The sequence below is a fragment of the Aedes aegypti genome, chromosome 2 (genome assembly GCF_002204515.2).
Source record: "Aedes aegypti strain LVP_AGWG chromosome 2, AaegL5.0 Primary Assembly, whole genome shotgun sequence".
Taxonomy (NCBI): Eukaryota; Metazoa; Arthropoda; class Insecta; order Diptera; family Culicidae; genus Aedes; species Aedes aegypti.
This window is the reverse complement of record NC_035108.1, coordinates 214,469,523-214,494,238: the sequence shown is the minus strand read 5'-3', so window position 1 is coordinate 214,494,238 and position 24,716 is coordinate 214,469,523. Positions and strand designations below refer to the sequence as shown.

General features: G+C 39.9%; 1 protein-coding gene across 6 annotated transcripts in view; it reads left to right on the top strand.

Moving 5' to 3' along the window:
• LOC5574475 overlaps window positions 1–24,716 on the top strand; it is an 88,051-nt gene that overhangs the window by 45,108 nt on the left and 18,227 nt on the right. For 4 of the 6 annotated variants that reach the window (XM_021843930.1, XM_021843929.1, XM_001655085.2 and 1 more), the window contains 5 exons: window positions 16,902–20,150; window positions 20,208–20,333; window positions 20,389–20,786; window positions 20,843–21,034; window positions 23,261–24,458. In XM_021843930.1, the coding sequence (XP_021699622.1) occupies window positions 17,018–20,150; window positions 20,208–20,333; window positions 20,389–20,786; window positions 20,843–21,034; window positions 23,261–24,458 (5,047 nt within the window). In that variant the 5' untranslated portion in view covers window positions 16,902–17,017. Of the gene's footprint in view, window positions 1–2,842; window positions 3,351–16,901; window positions 20,151–20,207; window positions 20,334–20,388; window positions 20,787–20,842; window positions 21,035–23,260; window positions 24,459–24,716 lie in introns of those variants that run through there. The other 2 variants (XM_021843932.1, XM_021843931.1) reach the window with 2 other exon arrangements.

The window sequence follows — 24,716 nt, the reverse complement described above, 5'->3', positions numbered from 1 at the left end:
CCAATCTGAAAGAAGAAGTAAATATTGAAAGTGCCGTACAAAACTTCTACAAAACATTGTCGGAAGTAATTCAGGAGGAAGTTCCACTCAAACGTAAAAGACGAGGTTTTGGCTTAAAAAATCCAGTCTGGTTCAATAAGCAAATCATAAATTTGAAAAATAGGAAACAAAAAGCACACAAAACCTACAAAGCACATAATAGTCAATCAAATTTAGAAAAGTATCTGAGTATGTGTGATCAACTAAAATTTACTATTTCTAATGCACTTACAGATTACACCCGATTCTGTTTTTGCACGGATTTTTTTTAACACGGCCGTGCAAAAAAAGTTTCCATACATTTTTTACGCCAAAACCTTATTTTTGCATGAAACGTCGAGAACTGGTGTTACTTTTTTACACGGTTTTTGAAATTTTGAACTGAAAACTTTTTTTGCACGGTACGCATCCCCCGTGCAAAAACAGAATCGGGTGTATAACATAAAAACCGAAAATGAAGTCAAGTCATGTCCAAAGAATTTCTTCAACTATGTCAAATCAAAGAGTAATTCAAACAATTTCCCATCAAAAATGACATTAGACGACAAAGAAGGAAATAACTCAGAAGATATTTGTAACCTTTTTGCAACTTTTTTTTTTCAAGAAACTTACACGAACTTCTCTGATAATGATCGTGATTTTGGATATTTTTCATACCTTCCAGAGATTTCAAGGAATGTTGGAGTAAATCAAATTGATGTTCAAGACGACAGGTTTGAATAATTTAGATGCTACAAAAGGATCAGGACCAGATGGAATCCCACCAGTATTTATAAAAAAATTAGCGGTAGAACTTACAACTCCACTATTCTGGCTCTTCAATATGTCACTTGAATCTGGTGAATTTCCAAAGAAATGGAAAAAGTCTTTCTTGGTACCTATTTACAAATCAGGCAAAAAATCTGATATCAGGAACTATCGTGGGATTGCCATCATTTCATGCTTTCCAAAACTGTTCGAATCAATTATTAACAAATTTATTTTTGGTCAAATTAAACACAGAATAACTAATTCACAACATGGCTTCTTTAAAGGCCGTTCAACTACTACAAACCTCCTGGAGTTTGTTGATTATTCCCTAATGGCAATGGATAAAGGTAACCACGTAGAGGCTCTCTACACTGATTTCAGTAAAGCATTTGATAGACTTGACATTTCAATGTTAATTTTCAAACTGAGTAAAATAGGTATCGAGAAAAAGCTTCTCAAATAAATTGAATCATATCTTACTGACCGGCAGCAAATAGTAAGATTTAATGACAAAAAATCCAAACTAATTCAAGTCACATCAGGTGTTCCTCAAGGCTCCCACTTAGGACCTCTCCTTTTTATTTTATATGTTAACGACGTATCTTTTATTCTTAAAAAACTACGGATTCTTATATATGCGGATGATATGAAATTGTTTTTAGAAATCATGAAAGATGACGATTATGAAACATTTCATAATTAAATACTTCTATTTAATACCTGGTGTTTTAAAAGTTTATTGAAGTTGAATGTTGAAAAATGTAATCTAATAACTTATAGCAGAAATCGAAACACTCCGAATTTAATAATAAGGTTAGGAAACCAACATGTTAAAAAATGTGATAAAATTAGAGATCTAGGAGTAATTTTGGATTCATTAACGTTCGTTGAACATTACAACACAATAACTCATAAAGCGGGCAATATGCTTAACTTCATAAAACGTTTTGGATATCATTTTCAAGACCCTTATACGATCAAAACCCTTTATGTTGCTTATGTGAGATCCATATTAGAGTATTGTAGTGTTGTCCGGTCCCCATATTTGAAGTCACATGAAGAACGAATATAGTCGATTCAAAAGCAGTTTTTACTATACACATTCCGCAAATTAGGATGGACTGTATTTCCTCTTCCGTCATATAAAGCACGATGCATGTTGATAAACATTCAGACAGCGACGGGAATATGCCATGGTCGCATTTGTTAACGGTATCGTTTCACAACGTATTGACTCAACTGAGCTATTATCCAAATTAAACTTTTATGCTCCTAATCGACAATTGCGTCACAGAAATTTGTTTACTTTAGTTCGTTATCGTACAAACTACCCTAAATTTAGTCCTCTAAACCAAATGATGTCTGTTTATAATGAGCACTGTGAAATGATTGATCTAAGTATGCCCCGGACCAAATTGAAATCATATTTTAACTCACTAGGAAATCTTAGAATATAAGAAACTATGTAACTATGTAGTCTACAAATGATTGACGAAATAAGTAAATAAATTAAATAAATAAAAATAAATGGCCGACTTGTGTCAATACACACGACTTCAATGACGCTAAACTTAAGAGGTATTGCATCATCGAAACCAATCTTCCTATTTAAAGCTTTTTGCTTTTGTTCAAATATGAAATAATATATCACTGTAGTTTGATACTTGATTTGTGAAATTTGTGCCTTCGATGTTCTGGGCTCTAAGGTGTTTCACCATAAGTGCAGTGTAAAAATTTGGTTGAGTCCTTCACAGACTTAAAAACGACTATTCCACAGGTTCTCGAGGGATTTCTTATGGGATTCGTCGAGAATTCCTTCTGAAATACTTTCAGGCTTCTCCAGGTTCTGAGGTTTTTTAACGAGGTACGGGGCAGGTGTGCCACTCGTATGGGCCAAGACGACCATCAGAGTCAAATACAACAAATATGATATATTATTATTTTTTCGCATAAACTGTACATCCTAGAAATTATTAAGGCATTCAGATTTAGCCTGTACCAAACTTCACCAGTGCGGAAAAGTATTGGACCCGGCGTTGAACTATGGCTTACGTCTATTAGTACGTTCGCGATCATCGTATCAGAAGCAACGATCAACCAACCAGCTTAAGGGGGGCTTTGATATGTGTGGTTAAATTTGATGTGTTTCGAAGATTGATATTGTGGTTGGTCGTTGTCGCGCCGAAAATTTCCCCCCGCAGTGAAATCTGAACACAATTGACCAACTGTAATTACGACTTTTAAAAACTGTGTCATGGTGTCATCAGTTTTCATTTGCCGGCAGGCGGTGGATATATTGTGATTATTGTTTTCAATAGCGTTCTTATATGTCCGTGACGACGCGATGACATCTCCTATAATGGAACTACCGTAGGATAGTGACAAATATGGTTGTGTAATGTGAATGCAACAACAAGCGAGGGTGGTTGATTGGTAAATAGGAAACATATGCACAGTCAGTGATGATGAAGTGACTTGTGATATCTTACAAAATATGTGAGAAACACGAGTTTGCGCATCGATTGGGTTCCCTTCGTATAACAGACCACGAGTTGCTATAGGTAGGTAATCGTACAAATGTATTGTTAAACATTAAAACAGCTTTGAGTACAATTGTATAAACCTATGCTGAAAGCAAGAAATTATAAATATGTACTAACGAATAGAGTGAATCAAACTGCTTCGCGAAATATAAAACAAGTTTTGATCCTCTGATGAAATTGGTGGATGAATAATTCAGGAGGTCAAATTGGTCACAACACAAAATAATCTGAATGATTCAGAAGACGGTTCGGGAAAAAGATACAATAATAATGAATAATAATCTGAAAAATAAAGAAATGACAAAGCGCTGTCATTTACATTCCACTCACCACAATTTTCCGGTCTTTTTGCATTAAGGTGAAACTTGGAATCCAACTTCAATAATGTATCAATACTGTTGTATAATACGTTGTTCGTTCAATATTTCTGCAGATTAGTACCTTTGAAATCGTGAGTAGGGGGACAAGCTGACCATTGTAACAGCCATGTTTCGATTCCGACATATTCATCTTAAATAAAATCGTGTTTGTACGTCTACTAAGCCTATTTGCATAAAATTCCCATGTTGATCTGCCATTGAAGTTCAATCTCCTCTTATATGCAAAGTTTCGAATAATTTGAAATTAGAAAGACATTAAAACTTACTGAAAAATTGTCAGAAAACTATTCGTATGGATATATTACAGTAAAAATGTTTTATTTTTTATATCAGTAAAAAATCGTAGTTTTGTCGCAATCCCACACTTTGGAGCATACTCTTTAAAATAAAGTCACACAAAATTGGGCTTTTCAGGACCAACACACCATGTGTGCTTTTTCACACATGCTGAAAAACGGTTTTGTGCTGATTTCTGTTTAATTTTCTTAAACTTCACGACGCACAAAGATTTTAATTTGCAAAGGTTCTTTATGTATTAAATATTTTGCAAAAAATAGAATGAAATCGTCCCAAGAACAGATATTTCAACATGTGTTAAAATTTCACGCCTGATGTGTTGGGTCAGGAGAGCTCGATTTTGTGCAAATCATACTCAAGTTTGTGACACTTCGTTGAAACGTGTACATAAATTTAAGTTTTCTGATCAAATTCAAGTAAATATAAGCTCTAAGTTAGACACTGTGGAAGTACTCATTAAAACAAGCTCTTCAAGCTGAGAACGTTACGCCAAAAAGAGAGGGTGTCAGAAATTATATCGGAATGCATTCACCATTGTTTTACAATTTCTGTAAAAAAGTTGTGTTATGATTCACTACACAACTCATAACAGTTGCGTAATGAAAAGCGTTGCGTAATGAATCATTACAGTACTGGTTTCAGTTATGTAATGTCTATTCCCGCACTGCATACTTCAATGCAGAAAAGTAGGCCGTTTCATGACAGATTGGCGTGATGAAAAACAGCCTATTACGGTGAGAAATTGCGAAAACAAATTTAATGTTCATGTTTAGCATTCCGCTGAAAGTCCTAGTTTAAACCTTTGGGATTACTATAGGATTTTTTGAGATTGTAAAAATCTTTAGGATTCTGATGAGAACACTGGAATTAATTAAATTCCAATCGAGTTTAAAAAAAATCATTTCCGTTAAAACTCAAAGTGAATTGGATGATGTCGTCCATACACCGTCAGAAGTAGGTACAGTAAGCAAGTCTTCATGATCCAGGATCCTCGGATAGATTCCCTGGCTCTAGTAACCTAGTACCAGCTTTGGATCATACGTTATTATTTATTTAGTTGGTGTGCCATCCAGTGCTGGGAATGGTAATAGTAGTAGGCTTGAATTTTCGCGAAAATCACGTGGCTCTCCCAGTACAGTACCGCTTTGCTTCGAATTGCCGGACGCTTCGAAAGCCGGACACTGCGGCTATTTTTACATTTTTAACAATATAAATTCAAAGTTTTATGTAATTTTTATGTACAAAACAATTTTTTAAGTTTAATTGTACGTTTTAGAAGTTAATGTATCGCAGTAGGCTGAAATATATTAAAAACAAAACTAAAAAAAAATGCGTATCAATACTCTACACTTTTTAGTGTTCGTTGAACTGAACCCTACAGTTGCCGTTAAAGAAAGATACGTGTTATTTCAAATTTAAAACAGTGTTTGGTGTTAGAACATGTTTCAAATGAAAAATTAACCATTGTGCCCAATTGCTGTTAAGTGAAAATAGCTTTAAAGTGCTCTAATTAACGATTATTCAGATAAATTCTCGATGTCCCGATTTGAGAGCAAATTATTGGACTGACTCGAAATCCGGACGCATACGAGAATCAAATGAAAACTGAACTTAATCCAGATTATTGGGATCTAGATAACCAATGCTCAGTTAATTTTGAACATTACAGAGGAAAAATGTGTGTTATCTTCGTTTTTGGTGAGTTTAATGAACAGCATTACATACCATGGATCAAATTACAGGTGGTACATTGTATTGTGGATCCAGGCGCTAGCATGAGGTGAGTGGAGCAATTAAGTGAAAATTTCCTTTGATTTCTTTGCACCTTCAGTGATCTTCTCGACTGAAGATTTTTGTGATTACGTTTAGTAAACTGTTTAAAATCATGAAATTTAGTGTCGTTGGGTTGAATTTTATACAAAATATGCAAATATTCAGCCACAAGCAAATGTCCGGAATTCGAAGCAAAAATGTCCGGAATTTGAAGCAACCTAATAATAGTGTCCGGATTTCGAAGCAAGACACATCTCTATTTTTCGCATATTTAAACGTTTTTTCACTTAATAACTCGCTACTTTTATTGCATCATGCTAAATAATAAACATTTTACTTCATAATAAATAAGAGTAACTAATGAAAATAGTTATAATAAACTATAAAAATAGTGTTTGAAGTTCATCCGGTGACGTGAATCTCATCAAGTAGCCTCTGTTGGGTACACGAATTTTCTAAATCATTAGTGTCATTGAAGGCTCTAAATGCGGGAAATGCAGCGGGAAATAGAACATTTTTCTACAGTAATTTTGGATTGCCCTTAGCAACGGATGTTTTGCTATTTTCAAGGCATTTTGCCAACAGCAGCGATGGGCGTGAGTTTCACTGGCTTCGCTGACTGTGATTGGCTTTGTTTAGCTACTGTAGAGTGAATTTCAGATTTCTTCCCAACCCTGGTTACATCAATTAATTTGATAAAACCTCGTTAACGATGTTACGCCAATTTACTCGGTCTATGGCTGTGTCTCTTCAACTTCGATTTTGGCCCACGTTCTCCAGATCTTGTTGCACCTGATCAAGCCTCGCACGCTGTGCTCCCCGCCTTCTTGTGCCAACCGGATTCGACGCGAACACCATCTTTGCAGGATTGTTGTCCGGTAGTCTTGCAACATGCCCTGCCCAGCGCACCCTTCCGGCTTTCGCAACCTTCTGGATACTGGATTCGCCGTAGAGCCTAGCGAGCTCGTGATTCATTCTCCGCCGCCTCACACCGTTCTCCTGCACTCCGCCAAAGATCGTCCTAAGCACCCTTCGTTCGAACACTCCAAGTGCTTGCACGTCCTCTTCCAGCATGGTCCATGCTTCATGTCCATAGAGGACCACCGGTCTTATAAGCGTTTTGTACATGGTACATTTGGTGCGGGGGTGAATCTTTCTCGACCGCAGCTTCTTCTGGAGCCATAGTAGGCGCAACTTCTACTGATGATGCGTCTCCGTATTTCACGACTAACGTTGTTATCAGCCGTTAACAAGGATCCGAGGTAGACGAAATCATCAACCACCTCAAAAGTATCCCCGTCTATCGTAACACTGCTTCCCAGGCGGGCTCTGTCGCGCTTGGTTCCGCCTATCAGCATGTACTTTGTTTTTGACGGATTCACCAGGCCGACTTTTGTCGCTTCACGTTTCAGGCGGGTGTACAGGTCTGACACCGTTCCAAATGTTCTGCCGACAATATCCATATCATCCGCGAAGCAAACAAATTGGCTGGCTTTTGTGAAAATCGTACCTCGGTTATTAAACCCGGCTCTCCGCATGACACCTTCTAGCGCGATGTTGAACAGCAGGCACGAAAGTCCATCACCCTGTCGAAGTCCCCGGCGGGATTCGAACGAACTGGAATGTTCGCCCGAAATCTTCACGCTATTCTGCACACCGTCCATCGTTGCTCTTATAATTCTTGTGAGCTTCCCGGGAAAGCTGTATTCGTTCATGATTTTACATAGCTCTCCGCGTTCGATGCTATCATAAGCCGCTTTGAAATCGATGAACAAGTGATGCGTTGGGACTTGGTATTCACGGCATTTCTGGAAGATTTGCCGTACAGTGAAGATTTGGTCCGTTGTCGAGCGGCCGTTGATGAAACACGCTTAATAACTTCCCACAAACTCATTTGTTATTGGTGATAGACGACGGAAGATAATCTGGGATAGCACTTTGTAGGTGGCATCCAGGATAGTGATCGCACGATAGTTTTCACATTCCAGTTTGTCGCCCTTCTTGTAGATGGGGCATATGACCCCTTGCTTCCACTCCTCTGGCAGCTGTTCCGTTTCGCAGATTCTGACAATCAGCCGGTGCAGACAGGCGGCCAACCTCTCCGGGCCCATTTTGATGAATTCAGCTCCAATACCATCCTTAACAGCGGCCTTGTTATTCTTGAGCTGGTTGATGGCATCCTTAACTTCCCTCAATGTAGGGGCAGGTTGGTTTCCTTCATCCGCCGTGCTGACGTAGTCACTTCCTCCGCTGTCGTGACCCTCGGCGCCCGTGTTCTCCGTGCCATTCAGGTGTTCATCGTAGTGCTGCTTCCACCTTTCAATCACCTCACGTCCGTCCGTCAAGATGCTTCCGTCCTTATCGCTACACATTTCGGCTCGCGGGACGAAGCCTTTTCGGGATGCGTTAAGCTTCTCGTAGAACTTTCGCGTTTCTTATGAACGATGCAGCTGTTCCATTTCTTCACATTCCGCTTCTTCCAGGCGGCGCTTTTTGTCCCGGAATAGGCGGGTTTGCTGCTTTCGTTTTCTTTTATATCGCTCCACGTTTTGTCGCGTTCCTTGCTGCAGCATTGCAGCCCGCGCTGCATTCTTCTCCTCCAAAACCTGCCTGCATTCTTCGTCGAACCAATCGTTACATGTCCTCCTTTCCACGTACCCGACGATGCTCTCGGCTGCGTTGTTGATGGTTGCTTTTATGTTGCTCCAGCAGTCCTCAAGAGGGGCTTCGTCAAGCTCGCCCTCTTCCGGCAACGCTACCTCGAGATGCTGCGCGTATGCGGCGGCGACGTTCGGTTGGGCCAGTCGCGCTAGGTTATACCGAGGCGGGTGTCGTCGATACCGTACATTGTTGATGACGGATAGTTTTTAGCGCAGTTTCACCATCACTAGATAGTGATCAGAGTCAATGTTAGCGCCACGATAGGTTCTGACGTCGGTAATATCGGAGAAGTGCCGTCCATCGATCAAAACGTGGTCGATTTGTGATTCCGTCTGCAGTGGTGATCTCCAGGTGTATCGATACGGGAGGCTGTGCTGGAAATAGGTGCTGCGAATGACCATGTTCTTGGAGGCGGCAAAATCTTTGATTTTGATTTTGGATCATACGTATGCCTGGCAGGCGTTTTTCCATCAACTTCCTGAACATAACGGGACATGTAAGGACCATCATTTAAAGTGCCACGTAGAAGACACATTCCAGCGTAACGCGACATCACGAGGAACCGACTTTCATTATCAAATGAGGCCTGTTCTCGGAAGTATACCCTATGATCAAGTTATTAAACAGGTGTTATTTATTTATTTGTTTGTTTCTAACCTTCATCGGACGTAAAGTCCTTATGAAGCCTGGCAGGGAAAAGCCTATTTGAGCTGGCCACATCGTTTGACTTGCTCAAATAGGCATAAAAACCCCACAGCTTTTAAAGAGAAAAAATACAAATACAACATAAAACTAAGAACAAATAACTTACAGTACAACAAACAAATAGTTCTTAAATTCTAACAATAATCAGTTTTGTGCTATAAAAAGAATAAAAACATTGTAATTTGATGAGTTTTTCGGTGTTTCGTTAACGGTTCATTTCCCGAAGCCTTCGTTTGAAACGTTCAGCAGAAGCGTTGAAGTCGAACAACTCGTACACTCCGTTAAACGTTGCTGCCATAAATCTTATAGGATCATGTGAGCCATAGCCTGTGTTTCTGGATTCCAATATTAGGAAACCACGTTGTCGTAGCACCCGCGTTGGAGCATATATATTGATGCGGTTCAGTATTTCAGGAGAGTCCAACTCTCCTAACAAGATTTTTGCAATGAATACAGCCTGTGAATTATTCCTTCTTTGCTCAAGCGTCTCGATACCTAGCAATCTGCAGCGGTCTTCGTACCTTGGCAGATTCGTAGGATCATGCCATGGAAGGCTACGTAGGGCGTATCTCACAAACTTTCGTTGAACAGCTTCGATCCTAGAGATCCATGTTGATTGATACGGGCACCATACAATAGCATTCGATTCCAGAATAGACCGAACAAGTGCACAATACAGAGTTCGTAAACACAGAGGGTCGTGAAACTCGTCAGCTATTTTAAACATAAACCCGAGCTGCCGATTAGCTCTGGAGATCATATCGTTATATAAGATCATATGCATTATATAAAATGTACAAATATACTTGGTGTTGTGCCATTCATTTTGAAACTTACCACTAGATATATGGTAAAGCACTTGCATTTCGTAACGCGATGCCATCGCGGAAATGTACTTTTACAAGCATCACTCTATCATCGCCTATATCTGCTCTGCTATAATTTTTAGAATTCGAGTTTGTTGTAGGCAATCCTTCTATGTATTGATTAATTCCAGAGTGTGACTTCAAAGTGGAAGGAAATATTGAATAATTACGAAGATTGATCGTTGCTGATATTTTATGCTGAAGATTGATCTGAGCTAACCTAACCGTAGCCACTACCCAAACTAGGCTGCATTAAGCTTTTTGCAATCTCAGCACGAAAAAGACCAGCAGCGAAAAAATCAGATCGGTATCTCTTAAAAGTCGCCAAAGTCGAAAAGCACAGAATACACTGTGTAAAACGCATAATGCGAAACCATAAAGGTGAAAACTTAAACTAAATTACAATGCATTAATAATCCCACCCTTATTTAGCCTTCGGTTTGAGACTGAATAAGGGCGGCCGATTATCTCGGAGAAACACAAGGTCACCTGCACCATTACTCCGGATAGCACAGGAAGGACATAATACTGTAGAGGGCGCCCTGGTACTCCACAGCCTCCGTTTACGGTTAGGTTTTATTTAGACCCCACTAACCATTCATTCTTAGGCACAGAAAGCTTAAAGCCGCATGAATTATGGGTTACCTGTGAGGTGAACTTTTACCACCGGAACAGGCACTGCGTAGTGTTAATTCTTAGCCAATTGAAACAACCGCTACCGACACTACGCGGCTATCTAGGCTGATCGACAAAAGGAATTTAACATTGATGATTAAATTCTGAAGTGCCAAAACAGCCGGAAAAATGGCTAGAAAAATTATTGAAAGTACATTTTTGGAAAGCAAACTAAGTATATTTTACATGTCTGATAATAACATTACTTTAAATTTTTTTACAATGTACCCATACTATTTACTATTATTTTACTAGTTCACCTTAAAATTTAAAGTTTTCCAATGTATGCGGCTTGCAATCAGTTTAAGGTGGAAGCCTACACTCCACTCATCCATGTGCTGCCTAAAGTTTTTGCATATATTTGCGGATGGCCGAGATAGACCGATTCAAGTACATGCGATAATTTTGTTGATTTTCAACCCTATATTTTAGAATTTGCTGCTGTTAATACAATCAATCAATTACATGAGTTTTATTGGTTTAAAAACAACGAAAGCAGCCATAATCATCTACTTTTTAGAAAGGGTCCGTTCATGAGCTAGCTGACATTCAGAAATCTGGGAATCGGTTGAATTATTACATGAAACATGGCTATAACTGGTAAACAAGATGTTTTCGGCCGTTTCAGTCTTAGAGAGCAGCAAGAACAGTATTGCTTCACTGACCGACGGTTTCGGTAATTTATTTTACCTTTTTTAAGGATTCTAAAGCGAGATTACAGCAACATACGACTCGCAAAATACAATGTTCGATTGGTCAGGGAATACTTCACGAAAGTAAAAGATCCAGTTCCGCAAGATCAACAAACTAATGTCATCTACGCTATCCCGTGCAGCAACTGTGAAGCTATGTACGTTGGAATGACAACCAACGGCCTAAAAACAAGATTACAAGGACATCAAACACATTATAATACGATGGAAAATCTGCTGGAACGAGGTATCAAAGTAGAAGATCAACAAATCTCCGCTCTCGGTGATCGTACGGCTTTGATGAACCACAGCATAACAAAACAACATCGATTTGATCTGAAAAAAGCTAAAATAATAGATAAGAGCGAAAACACCCACACACTTCAATTTATTGAGATGTGTCATATAGCGAACAACACGAATTGTATAAACAGAAGAACAGACACCGAAGGATTACACGCAATTTACGCAGGAATATTGTGCGAAGTGAGGAATATAAACAAAACACAAAATAGAAATGACACACAATAACAGATACCCCATAATGTTATACTACTAACACAAACACAAAAATCAAGCGTGTGCTAGAATAAGGGCGTAAGTCGCATGATCGATTTCTCTTCATCGATCCTCTCTTCTGTAAATATTTTTTTCACTTCAAACCGCTGGGCAGCGATGCATTCTTGCGTCCTGAGGTGAAAAAATGCTGACAAACTTGCATCTTGTCACCTTTATTTACATAAGAGCGGAACGATGAAGAGAAATCGATCATGCGACTTACGCCCTTATTCTAGCACACGCTTGAAATCAGCGAAGAAGCTGTCACGTATTAAAAGCGTAGGCAAAAAGCAGTGCGATTGTAGCATAAAGCGAAAATTTAAAAGCGTCCAAGTTTATAGCAAAAGCCTCCCACGATACAGTGAAACACAAAATTATTGTCACACATGCAGTGAGTAGATTAATGTCAATAAGTTGATTAATTTTTGAAATGTTGTATTTCCCCAATAGCCAAAGCGGGTGCCATTACAATATTATGTATGGACTATCGTATGTAGGGCACTACCATATACACACAAGAGAACGTAGTTTCTGTAAGTAACAGGGTGGGTCAAAATAATGTAAATCGTAACTAATTTCAAAACAAATTTTTTTTTAGAATCCTTGAAAAAGGTAAAATAAATTACCGAAACCGTCGGATAGTGAAGCAATACTGTTCTTGCTGCTCTCTAAAACTGAAACGGCCGAAAGCATATTGTTTACCAGCTATAATATCCAGTCGTTAAGCAAATTTTCCATGGCTATAACAGAAGAACCTATTTGAGCCTCCCAATATTTATGCGAGGATTATGCACAACCTCCAGGAGATGACAGATGACAGACTTTTGAATATGAAACGGCTGATAATGTCGTTGTATGAAACGCAATGAGTTGAATTTAAAATAGGCATTTAGTAGAAATTTTCTAAAATGAATCATGCCAACACTGCTGAGCATTTTATAACTAGGATTAAATCGGTGTTATAACATTTTTCAAAAGTTTTGAGGATCATGAAGAAACATCGAAAACCTGCTTGTTTTTTAATGTGATGATTTACTAAGAGTAAATAGATATTTCCCAATAGATTATAAAAAAATAAGCAACCATCTGTACTATCCTTCTTTGTTACGTTGGAATACCGAAAAAACGGTATTAAAAATAAAAGACAATAAAAATATAAATACAGCATCAATTGGCGAGGTTGAATATCATCATCGAAGAAAATTTAAAAAAATCGAATCCTTTTGGATTGCTGCAAGAAATATTGGCAACTTATGTGTGTAGTTGTCGAGAGAATGTAAGTAGTTTAAACATATGAACTATTAAATTGTGCATGAATGTATCTAATTTCGTTTAAAGCAAATGAGACATTAGGAATTCTGCTTGATTTAATTGAATTTGAAATCAATACGAGACCTGAGCAGAAAGTCGTTTTTCTCATATAAGAATGTCCTGCATGTAATAATATAACGGAGTCCGAAAGCTGGTGTGAACCGGATGCCTTGATGACCTCCATTACAGCTAAAGTATTTCTGACCATAATGTTTTGAAAGTGAATTTGATTGAAACGCTTCAAACAATTTAAATTTGTTACCTTTTAAAACAGCAAAGCATCTACAAATATGTAATTCATATTGATTTTATCCATTTTGGTCAATTTCTCTATGACTATATGATAATTTCATGGTTTTTTCATACGTAATGTACAGCGAAAACAATGCGTTAAAAATTTTAATAGTGTAAATAATAAACTAACGAAAATTAAATTTTGTCGCAAAATTTTGATTTTTTGCCCATAATGCGTACGTAGGAGCTGCAAACGTAAATGATCACGAATTCTTTGTTTAAGCTGACAATCAACTCTTGTATGGAACACCAAGCTGTATCACCTCTGTTCCCATACGCAGAACATTCGAAACTTAGTGTCGTAAAAATTCAGCCGAATGATTCCCGATCAATGCGAAAACGAACAAAAACAAACTCAGCTAGCACGAAGCCTACCTTTCTATGAGAGCGAATGCGACGAGAAAAGGAGTGTTTGCAACACACGCACTCATTCAGTTTTACCCACACATTCAGTTTGGTGTCATTTCAATATTCAATTTCACCTAGACGCACTGAATTGAAAATTGAATATAAAAAATCTCGACTGAATTTTATATTATTGGTGTAAGAAAACGGCAATGTGATGCCTTTAGTTGATGAATCATGGATGTTTTTAAGAAAAAAGTTCAGCTTTTGCAATTGGCGGATTGTTTTGTGGGGTATTTCGATCAAAATGCTTATTTTCACAGGCGAAATTGAGTTTGCTGCCAGCAAATATCAGTATTTGGATGAGATTCGGTGTAGTAAGAGTAATTGAAAAACTGAATGTACGCTCTATCAGATTATTGCACGAATTGTCAAAAAACATTCACACAAAGAAGAAATCAACGATGACGGATCCTACTGAGTATCGACGTTGTTGAATGTATATTGAAATATGCAGAAACTGTTCGAAACCTTCGTCTGGTTCACAGATTTGTTACGGGCAACCTTTTCCAATATAGCTTTGATCCTCACACTTCCTACACAACTCGGATCTGTCCGAGTCTTTAAAGCTGGCTGCCCGATGTTCGAACTGCTTGCCAGACTTCTTCTTCCTCTTGGAATTACATCCTCACTGGGACAGAGCCTGCTTCTCAGCGTAATGTTCTTATGAGCACTTCCACAGTTATTAACTGAGAGCTTTCTTTACCAAAGTTGCCATTTTCGCATTCGTATCGTGTGGCCGGTACGATTTACTCTATGCTCAGGAAAGTCAACGAAATTTACATTACGAAAATATCCTGGACCGACCGGGAAACGAACCCAGACACATTCGGCATGACTTTGCTTTGTAGCCGGGACTCTAACCATCCGGTTAAGGAAGGCTTCTTGAAGCCAGATGTTGGAGATAACGAAACGCTACAGCTTATTTTTGATGAAATTGCAATCTAAATAAATGAAATTAGACATCAACAGAACTGCTATTAGGACTTTCTTTTAACAAACATTCACGAAGATTTCTGTTAAACCGAGTCATTAAAACCATTATGGAAAATGAAGCTTTTCACACAGCAATCGAATATTATTTATTTTTCGAACAGCACAGACCCAAAGTCTACAAATGCGTAGAAGTTTTTAAATATCGTTCACCAAATTATAAATTCATTAGACGAAGAATCAACAATATAAATTAACAAACAATTTTTAGGAATGAAAGAAATGTTGTAATATTATCTCTGAAATAATTTCCCAAGACATTCCAATAAAAATCAAGGGTCGTCACAGAAATACAAAACTTCCTATCTGGTTTGACAGGAACACAAAAAATGTTAAAAATCGCGAACAAAAAGCGCACAAAAACTAAAAAAAAAAACACAATAGCGATGGATAATTAGAAAAATATTTGAATATATGTGATCAACTAAATTTAGCGATCGTCAATGCATTTGAGTAATATAACTTAAAAATAGAACTTGAGATAAAGTCTTGTCCGAAGAACTTCTTCAATTACATAAAAATCAAACTTGAATCTACAACTTCCCTTCTGTAATGCAGTTCGATGGAACTGTTGGCGATAACCCTGAAGAAATTTGCGACCTTTTTGACGAATTCTGCCTAGAGTTACATATTTCTCAGGAGCACATGAATGTACTGACGAGTTTCCAACCAAACCGTCTCTCAGCTCATCGGAATCCTAGTGTGCTGCGCTAGACGGGAGCTCACAAAATTCTAAAAGCGCGCGCTAGGTGATGTGCTCTCGGGGAGACTCGTCTCATGCGCTGCTCGGCGCTACGGCTCGCCATCGGTATCCAAATTGTGATACAAATGCTTAGTAACGAAGAACCTCTACAACTATTTTCGCCTCATTATGCAGGTGTCTAGATTGTATACATGATACGGTTGAGGACTCGCGATACAAGAGTTACAATTACGATCCTCGTTGAAAACTTTTGTAAATCTCTTCAATTGATGCGCTGAATATTAAACAGCACATGTGACGGAGCGCATGAGACCGCATTGAGACAAATGTCAAGAAAAATGAGGCGCACCAAATAAGGTCTCACAATGTACAGCGCGCCCATGCGCTTATAAGCAATGAAGCTCATGCACCTAAGACTACAGCACTACAGAAATGTCTCTGCATGTCACAACTTTTAGCTACAGGTCGCCAAAGTTGTATAAAACACTGGTTTAATTGATGTTTACATGAAATTTATTACATGATTTATCTCTTTTTTTTGTGATTTTATCCAGCAAGCATGCAAAATAGGACTTCACTTTCATTTCAGATATCATTTAGTTGAGATTGCACGATAAAATTTAGATTAAATCGATTTTTTTTAACATGCTTGCAGTTTCCATACAAAACTCTTCGTTTCTCTTATATGGCAAAATACAATACTTTTCTAAAACACCCAAATTACTTTTGAGCATCAAAAGTATTATGAATTTTGCTGATAAGTGTTGTTATACACATCAAACTTAATGTGAATTCTGTGGCAAATTAGGCAAATAAATTGCTTTACAAGCTGGCAAACTTGCATGCACGTAGGCTGATATAGTCACATTTTGCATTTTCAACAGCCAATATCTCAAAATTTGCGCTGGCCTCCATGTTTCCATCGCCTACCATTATCTCATTCTTATGGCGGGCTAGTCTCAGTTTCCTAAACCTCATTCATCTCTCGTATTCCTCTACTCAGGTCATAAACTCGTGGCGTAACGGGAGAAGAGTACATCGATTTATCAATTGTAGCAATTCAGGCGACTTTCCTTGGGGCGCTCTGATACCTTCAGTCTTAGACAGTGATAGTGGTCGGACACTGTCCATGCCTTTTATAACTTTGTAGACAATAAAGTGATAACATTATTTTTTGCGATTACCAATGACACGTCAAACACCTACGTACTTGAAACGTTTGCAACAATGAAAAATGTTTCTTTTTCTCTTTACAGACTTAAGATGCCTACGAACAACATTAATTACAAATCTTAGATGATAATAACCGATCTCAAAAGCGCTAGTTATGGTCACGTTATGCACTTTTCGTTAGCCTAAGAGCAGATAGCCAATGGAGGATTCACCATATCTTCGCACTTCCTCGATGTTAAACGTGGAAGATGGAGATGAACCACGAGAACAAGAAACAACGCCGCAGGAGGAAAATTTCGTCGAATCAACCAGAGCCGCAGAGTCAAACAGATTCTCGACAGATTCGACATCAACGTACGAAATAGTTGATTGCCATTCGCCAGAGTCTAACGATGAAATGTGGAGCAATGTGGTGAAAATTACTCGTGCAACTAATGCTGCCGTCGCGGCGATGGTCGGAAGTGGTGAGGGTCAGGAAATAGATGAAGATCGGGACCGCGATGAGGAGGAAGACTATGAAATACAGGAAGCTGAAGAAGATTTGTTGCAACAGCGACGAAAGTTTGAACTAGCTAGATCTTCGACTAAGGAAGAAAAACAGCGACAAAACGAAGAAATCCTGATCATGAAGTCCAACTCGGTTTCGTCAGAAAATAATTCGTGGGAAACGTTTTCTCCATCGAAACCTGTGACTGGAGAATCGTTCGATAATACGGATCCTGTGGAAATTCCTTCCTTAGCGCAAAGTAAACCCGGAACATCAAAAGCTTGCTTCATCGATGCTTCATCTTTGTTTGACGAGGATGAGGTTACCTTTCCATCATTCGTGGACAGTAGTTTGCAAGAAGAAAAGGCTACCATTTCTCTATCGGCTATCCTGAGCGATGATGAGAAATTGAAAAGTTCAAACGGCCCGGCGCATTTAGACGTCAAAGACCAATATTCCTCTCTTCCGGATAATGATTTTCTTACAAATAAGTTGCACATAAAAGAACGCGATTCCGTTGATTGTACTGAGGAAGCCATCGCTAGACAGGAATCTGAGAGAAAGCAGGGAACATTTTTGTTCCAAAACTCTATACAGCAGTATTCTGGGCATTCGTTGGAGCCTAATCTACAGTTCCCTGACGAGAACTTTAGTGATATGTCACTACCTAGCGTTTATTCGTCTAGCAGTGAGCCGAATTACGAATATAGTTCACTCGCGTTGGACAATAGTTCTCGGTTTATGACAACTGGTGGTATCAACACTAGTGGATATAACTCCGGTTCTGCAGACTATTCTTCAAGGGTAGCTCATTCTACGGACCAGGAAAATTCTCATTATCCTGATACACCATTCAATTCGATAGTTCATGTGAACTCAGCTGTCAGCATTCCATCAATGGCTCATCGTTTATTAGAAGAAAGTCGGGAAAGTTCAGTGGACAGAGAATCCCATTCAACGCCGATCAAAATACCTAAAAGAATCCAGAAACATGACGAGTCGGCTCCAATAGTTTCCGGTGGAGCTTCAATCGAAGACTTCACTCCGAAGCTGTGTGAAAGCCCGGCAATTCGGCGGCGAACCGACACATGTCCAATTGTATCTGGTGGAATCAGCTTCGAAGAAAACTATAAACCAGAGGAACGTGTCAGAAAGTTGAGTAGTTCTGCCAAATCATGGGTCGTGGATTTGAAAAACTGTCCTGATGACGAAAAGTCGGCTGCAATTTCATCTATAGAGCATAACCGCAGCGGATTGGGTTTCTTTGTCGATTTTGGCAGCATAAAGACACCGGAAGAAGAAAAGTCCATTGTGGCTAACAATAAGCCGCAGAACAAAGCGCATCATGATTTGATGAAGAAATCAACCGGTTTTTATATAGACCTCTCGGATGGAGATAGTTCAAGAAGCAACACTCCAAAGCTAACCAAACCTGGAACACCACCTGTGAAATCTGCTTCTAGCTGCAATAGTTCACGAGCAGAATCTGTCGAAAAGGATGCCAAGAAGAACATGTTTTCTATGTTCATCGATATCGGAAACGAAGCAGCACCGAAACCATCCTCAGCTCCTCGCCGATTTTCGGCAGCTTCCACGGTTGGGCCTACTAAAGAAGAAAGTCCTATCGGGCAAGGACCGGTTAGGCCGGCAAATTTGGGAACTGATGAAAAGAAAAACTGTTACATGTTCATTGAATCAGATTCTTCACCTATTGTACGGAGAAGCAATCCCTCATCTATGTCCAAAAATGAATCTAAGCGCCATTCTTGGAACCCCACCACCACTGAGGGAACATTCCACGAGCGACGGATTATGAATAGGGAGTATCAACGATCGACTAGTGTTACCAGCGATAAGGGCATAATGAATATCTTGGATAAGATCCCACTTCTTTCTAAAACATCAAGTATGTCGATTGATTCGTCGGTTTCGCCATTCGAAGATTTTACCTGTTCAAAGTCAGAGTTGAGTACGTACTCCAATCATTCCGTGTCGTCCAACTCGGCACATTCCAGCAACGAGTCAAAAGTTTCTCCTAAGGACAACGCTGCAACAGGGGCTCCAGAAATGACGGCTTCAGTGAAAAAGAAAAGAAAGGATGTGAAAATCAACGAGACTTTCGACAAAAGCAGCCAAGGATCCGTTACTGATGGAATCCTATCTTCCAATGAGGATACTTCTCCTGTTTCCACGACTACCGATACGGACGATGTAACATTCCAGAACAACCCAGCAGATGAACCAAACGCCATTCTTCCGGAGGACCCCAAAAGTCCCCAACAAGTTCAGGAAATCAAGTTACCCCATTCGATTGGCAAACAAATGGAGACCATTGTCGAGGCTGTCGAAAGCTCCCCAAAGCATATTGCAAACGGTAACAACCGTAAGGCACAGCACACGATGGAAACGCTTCATGCGACCATCGAGAAGCAAAAGCAACTGTTGGAGACTGTTTCGGAGAACGTTGAGTCCCAGAGCACTTCGTTTGTGAAACTGTCGGACATGGACAAACCCCCGGTGGCACCAGCTAAGTTCGAACTCCATTCTTCCAGCAATGGTAACGGATCATCTGCTAGCACCGGATATATGTCAAACTCGGCTGGTTCGAATCGCGTGGCTCGCTTGTTTGGTGACACCCACAAATACAACACAATCGGACCCTCCCATCAGACTCAACAGCAACAACAAAAGCAGCAGCAACACAACTACTATGCTAACGGCACGGCTTCCATGGAACGGCACTCGTGGAATATGTCACGATCTACGGGAAACAACTTCATGAACTTGTTCTCTTCGGTGGAGAATTCTAGGAGTCTCAGTCGGTTGTTTCCCCACCTTTCGAAAGGTATGTATTGCTTCTTAGTCAAATTTGAACACCAATGTATCATCAACTTTTTTGTAGCTTTCAGCAACAGCTTGCCGTCCGATGTTGGTATGAACTCTGGCCCCCGGGGATCCGAACTCAATGAGTTCATCACGTCGGACTTTTCGTGTACCTCTAGTATTACATCTAGTCGTTCTGGAATTGGTAATCTTATATCCCTAAATGTATCTCTCCCTCAATTGACACCCAACTGTTTCAGAATCCATCGATGAGTCTATCTCTAGTCGCCAGCCTCGTCGGTTAGGTGAGGACCTGCTAAAGATGTTCCTCCAGGAAATTGCTACCGATGTGACCATCGAAGCCGAGTCAAAGAAAATGCGCGCCCACAAGTGTATCCTGCGGTCGCGTTGTCAGTACTTCGCCGCAATTCTAGCAGGTGGATGGGTGCAAAACGCTGGTAATGTGATAAGCTTACCCGGCTACTCGTATGCGGCGGTGCATTTTGCGTTATGTCATATCTATTCCGGAGCATCGCATCCACCAGAGGGTATCAGCTTGATGGAGCTGGCAGCACTGTCGGATCTACTTGGCCTGGAAGGACTTAAGGAAGTTACGGCATATGCGCTTCGAACCAACTACTGTCACAATTTCCACAAGGTAGAAATCGCAATTGTATCTATTGGTAATACTTGACTCACCGTGTCACATTTCAGCCTTGTTCTGGATGTACAGATGGGGTACTTCAAGTTCTACCGGTAACGTTGAACCACGGCCTGGATGATTTATATAGGAAATGTTTGAAATGGGTATGCCGGCACTATGTGAAAATATGGTCAAATAAGCAGTTCTCTCAGCTACCCGTGGATGTTGTTAATCGCTGTAGACAGCAGATCGTTGCCCATCTGGTAAGTGTTTCGTTTTGTTCTAAACGATATATTACTTGGCTCTATGTGTTTCCAACTTTGACTGAAAAAGTACTTTAACAACCGTTAGTAAAAAGCAACCAAGCATCAGTACCCGCGCATATTCCAGTACTCCGCTCACTATAAAAAAAAGTTTAAATAAATTAAATATATAAACTACAGCCCATTCCTTTCAAATCGACATATTAAAGTATACTGTAGGCAAAGGTAATTATCACAATTGACCTTATGCGAGAAGCTCCGATATTTTTTACATGGCGAAGCAAATTAAGTCAATTTCGAAATGGTTCTGTTGAGCTTTGTCCAAAATTTGTCAATTGACAAAAAGAGCTCTCTGTTTTCAATAACTTTGGAAGTGCTCGTTAGAATACTAAGCTTAAAACAGGCTCTTTTCTTGGGATTATCACAGAAGGCCGAATCACAAAAGGCCGAATCACAGAAGGCCGAATCCCAAAAGGCCTAATACCTTCTAGCCTACCACAAAAGGCCGAATGCACAGAAGGCCGAATCACAAAAGGCCGAATCACAAAAGGCCGAATCACAAAAGGCCGAATCACAAAAGGCCGAATAACAAAAGGCCGAATCACAAAAGGCCGAATCACACAAGGCCGAATCACAAAAAGCCAAATCACAAAATAAAGCTTGGATATGAAAAGAACAAATCCATGCTTTGTTAAATGCAGTCATGTCAGTAAACAGTGCGAAACTTACATGCGGCGAAGCCACATTGAGGATAGAGGAACTGAGGCGGCAGAAGGCCGCCGAAGTCTCCGATATCCGATGGTTGTGTATAGCATCTATTCGGTGTCATGCAAATAGCAAATCCAGGCGTTTGCCCGGTATAATGCAAACAGAGGATGTTTTTCCATTTTTAGGTCCGACGAGCGACAGCGAGTTCGGACAGCAAGCGTTTGCCCGGTATAATGCCAACATAGTCTTTTACGCAACAAGTAGGAGAATGATTGCTGAGATAGGGTATAACAAGTGTTTAAATGATCATAAGAATACTAAGTTTACCATATTCAAAATAGGTAAATTTAATTTGTGGGGCCTTCCTTAGCCGAGTGGTTAGAGTCCGCGGCTACAAAGCAAAGCCATGCTGAAGGTATCTGGGTTCGATTCCCGGTCGGTCCAGGATCTTTTCGTAATGGAAATTTCCTTGACTTCTCTGGGCATAAAGTATCATCGTACCTGCCACACGATATACGAATGCGAAAATGGCAACTTTGGCAAAGAAAGCTCTCAGTTAACAACTGTGGAATTGCTCATTGAACACTAAGCTGAGAAGCAGGCTTTGTCCCTGTGAGGACGTAATGCCAAGAAGAAGAAGAAGAAGAAGAAATTTAATTTGTGGTCATTATTACGGTGATACAAGTTTTAATAAAAACAATTATTAAATTTTGGAACGGTTCAATTTTGGCAACATGAAAATTTTTGACATGTTGCCAAAATCGAACAGGCACTGTATACCCTTCCAGTTTTCGCGAGGTTTTTACACTTATGTTGTACAAAATACAACAGCGCGACTACTTAAGCTTCAATTATTATAGAATTTATTTTGGGTGAGTCAGCTAAGAATAGACCAGTTGACACACCCAAAAAACACTAACCATACACTCTTATTCAGCTAGTAATGTAACTTGTGCGTCTTGTCCCGCTAACCCTACTGTAAAAATGTCCATAATATTGTAGAAAAATGTGCTGAATGTTTGTGACTTTCACTAAAATTTATTTTAAAATTCCGACCTTCCGTGATTCGGCCTTTTGTGATTCGGCCTTCTGTGATTCGGCCTTTTGTGATTCGGCCTTTTGTGATTCGGCCTTTTGTGATTCGGCCTTTTGTGATTCGGCCTTTTGTGATTCGGCCTTTTGTGATTCGGCCTTTTGTGATTCGGCCTTTTGTGATTCGGCCTTTTGTGATTCGGCCTTCTGTGATTCGGCCTTCTGTGATTCGGCCTTCTGTGATTCGGCCTTCTGTGATTCGGCCTTCTGTGATTCGGCCTTCTGTGATTCGGCCTTTTGTATGTTTCGGCCTTCTGTGCTTTCGGCCTTTTGTGATTCGGCCTTATGTGATTCGGCCTTTTGTGATTCGGCCTTTTGTGGTAGACCCCTTTTCTTTGGGAAAGAAGAAGATATTTTAGATATGTGACTTTGCATATCAAAATTGAGATTATTGAACTTTACAGATATTTTCTCGTACATTTTCAGACATCCGAATCTGTGCTGAATGCGATCCTGGATAGCGAGCAACTGCTTACCGTTCTCCATCCTTACAAGTGGTCCGTCGAAGTGGAGAATGTGGTTCGGGATATCTTGGATGCTTCCTATGATTATATTCAGGATCACTTCGCTTCTTTGTTGGCTAGCGATAGTTTCCTCTCGCTGGGTCAAAACTACAGTTGGGCCATTTCGCACGTGGAACCTATACTGCTTCGAGCAGCGACAAGTTTGAGCCCCGACCAAGCTTGCAAGAGCTATCCCCGTGCCACAAGATTGCATAAACTGTTGCAAGCCAAAGTACTGACAATGACAACGACACCATCATCAAATGACAGCAATGTTAATATTTTAAATGTCTATGACAAGAAAAAACATGAGATCGATTATACCCGAGAAGAGGAAGAGATGGATTGGTGTGATGAGTTCGTTGGGATGGTGAATGCGATTCTCTCGGCAGTTGAGCAGTGTTTAATCAGACAGTGCGCCCGAGCAATGCGAGTCAATTCTTGGCAACGAATGGACATCGAATTGAGGAACAAGATACAGAAACTAGCGTGTCTGATGGAACCGACTGAGGATCGTAAATCCCGGTCGAGGTACTCGTATTCCTCCCAAACAAGCTCGTCGTCGTCAATTCATTCCCGAACCAACGATCTGCGACAAGTTCGACTGGCCATTCAGGCTCACACTAAGCGATCGTACGAAAATCAAAGTCACAATGTGAACAACAAGACCACTACGCAGCACACACAAACAGTTGTCCATCACAACGATTTGAACAACGTTATCAACAATCATAGATCTACAAAATCTCACGACATAAACGAGCGAAACAACATTCGAGTCGACCTCCAAATCAATGAAAACGGCAAACTATCCAAGACGGCTTCCAAAAGCAATGTTCCTGCAGAACCGAAACCAACAAAGGCACCCATCAAGGTGGGGCTCCTCAGCAAAAACAACCTCTCCAATCATAAACGCTCACAGTCGGAGGATATGGGAGCGAAGGTCGTTAAGCCAGAACCTCTGAATAACTTGAAGAACAAGCTGAGCAACGTGAAACCGCGCTATTTGGAACCGAAAAAGCCCAAAAATACGAGCAATCTGCAGGTTCAGAATCTCTCGTCGAGTGGCAGTTCAACGCGCACCTCTAGCCCGGCGACCGGTCGTAAAAAGGGGCCATTAGGTAAGATTTAATTTTAGTGTCATCGTTTGAATTTTTCGTGTCAAATTATCATCGTAGCTCAGCATGTCGAAAAAAAACTTCTCATATATAGGTACTGTGTGATTAACTCGTTTCTGCTGATTGGGGATCATGGTGCAATTCTGGATAGAAAGGAGGGAGGACCCACGCTGATGTGATAACGTTGAATATAGATGTCTGTTGTTTCTAGTAAATTTCTTGATGTTTTTGCCTTGAAAAAATATTTCTTCATGTTCCTTA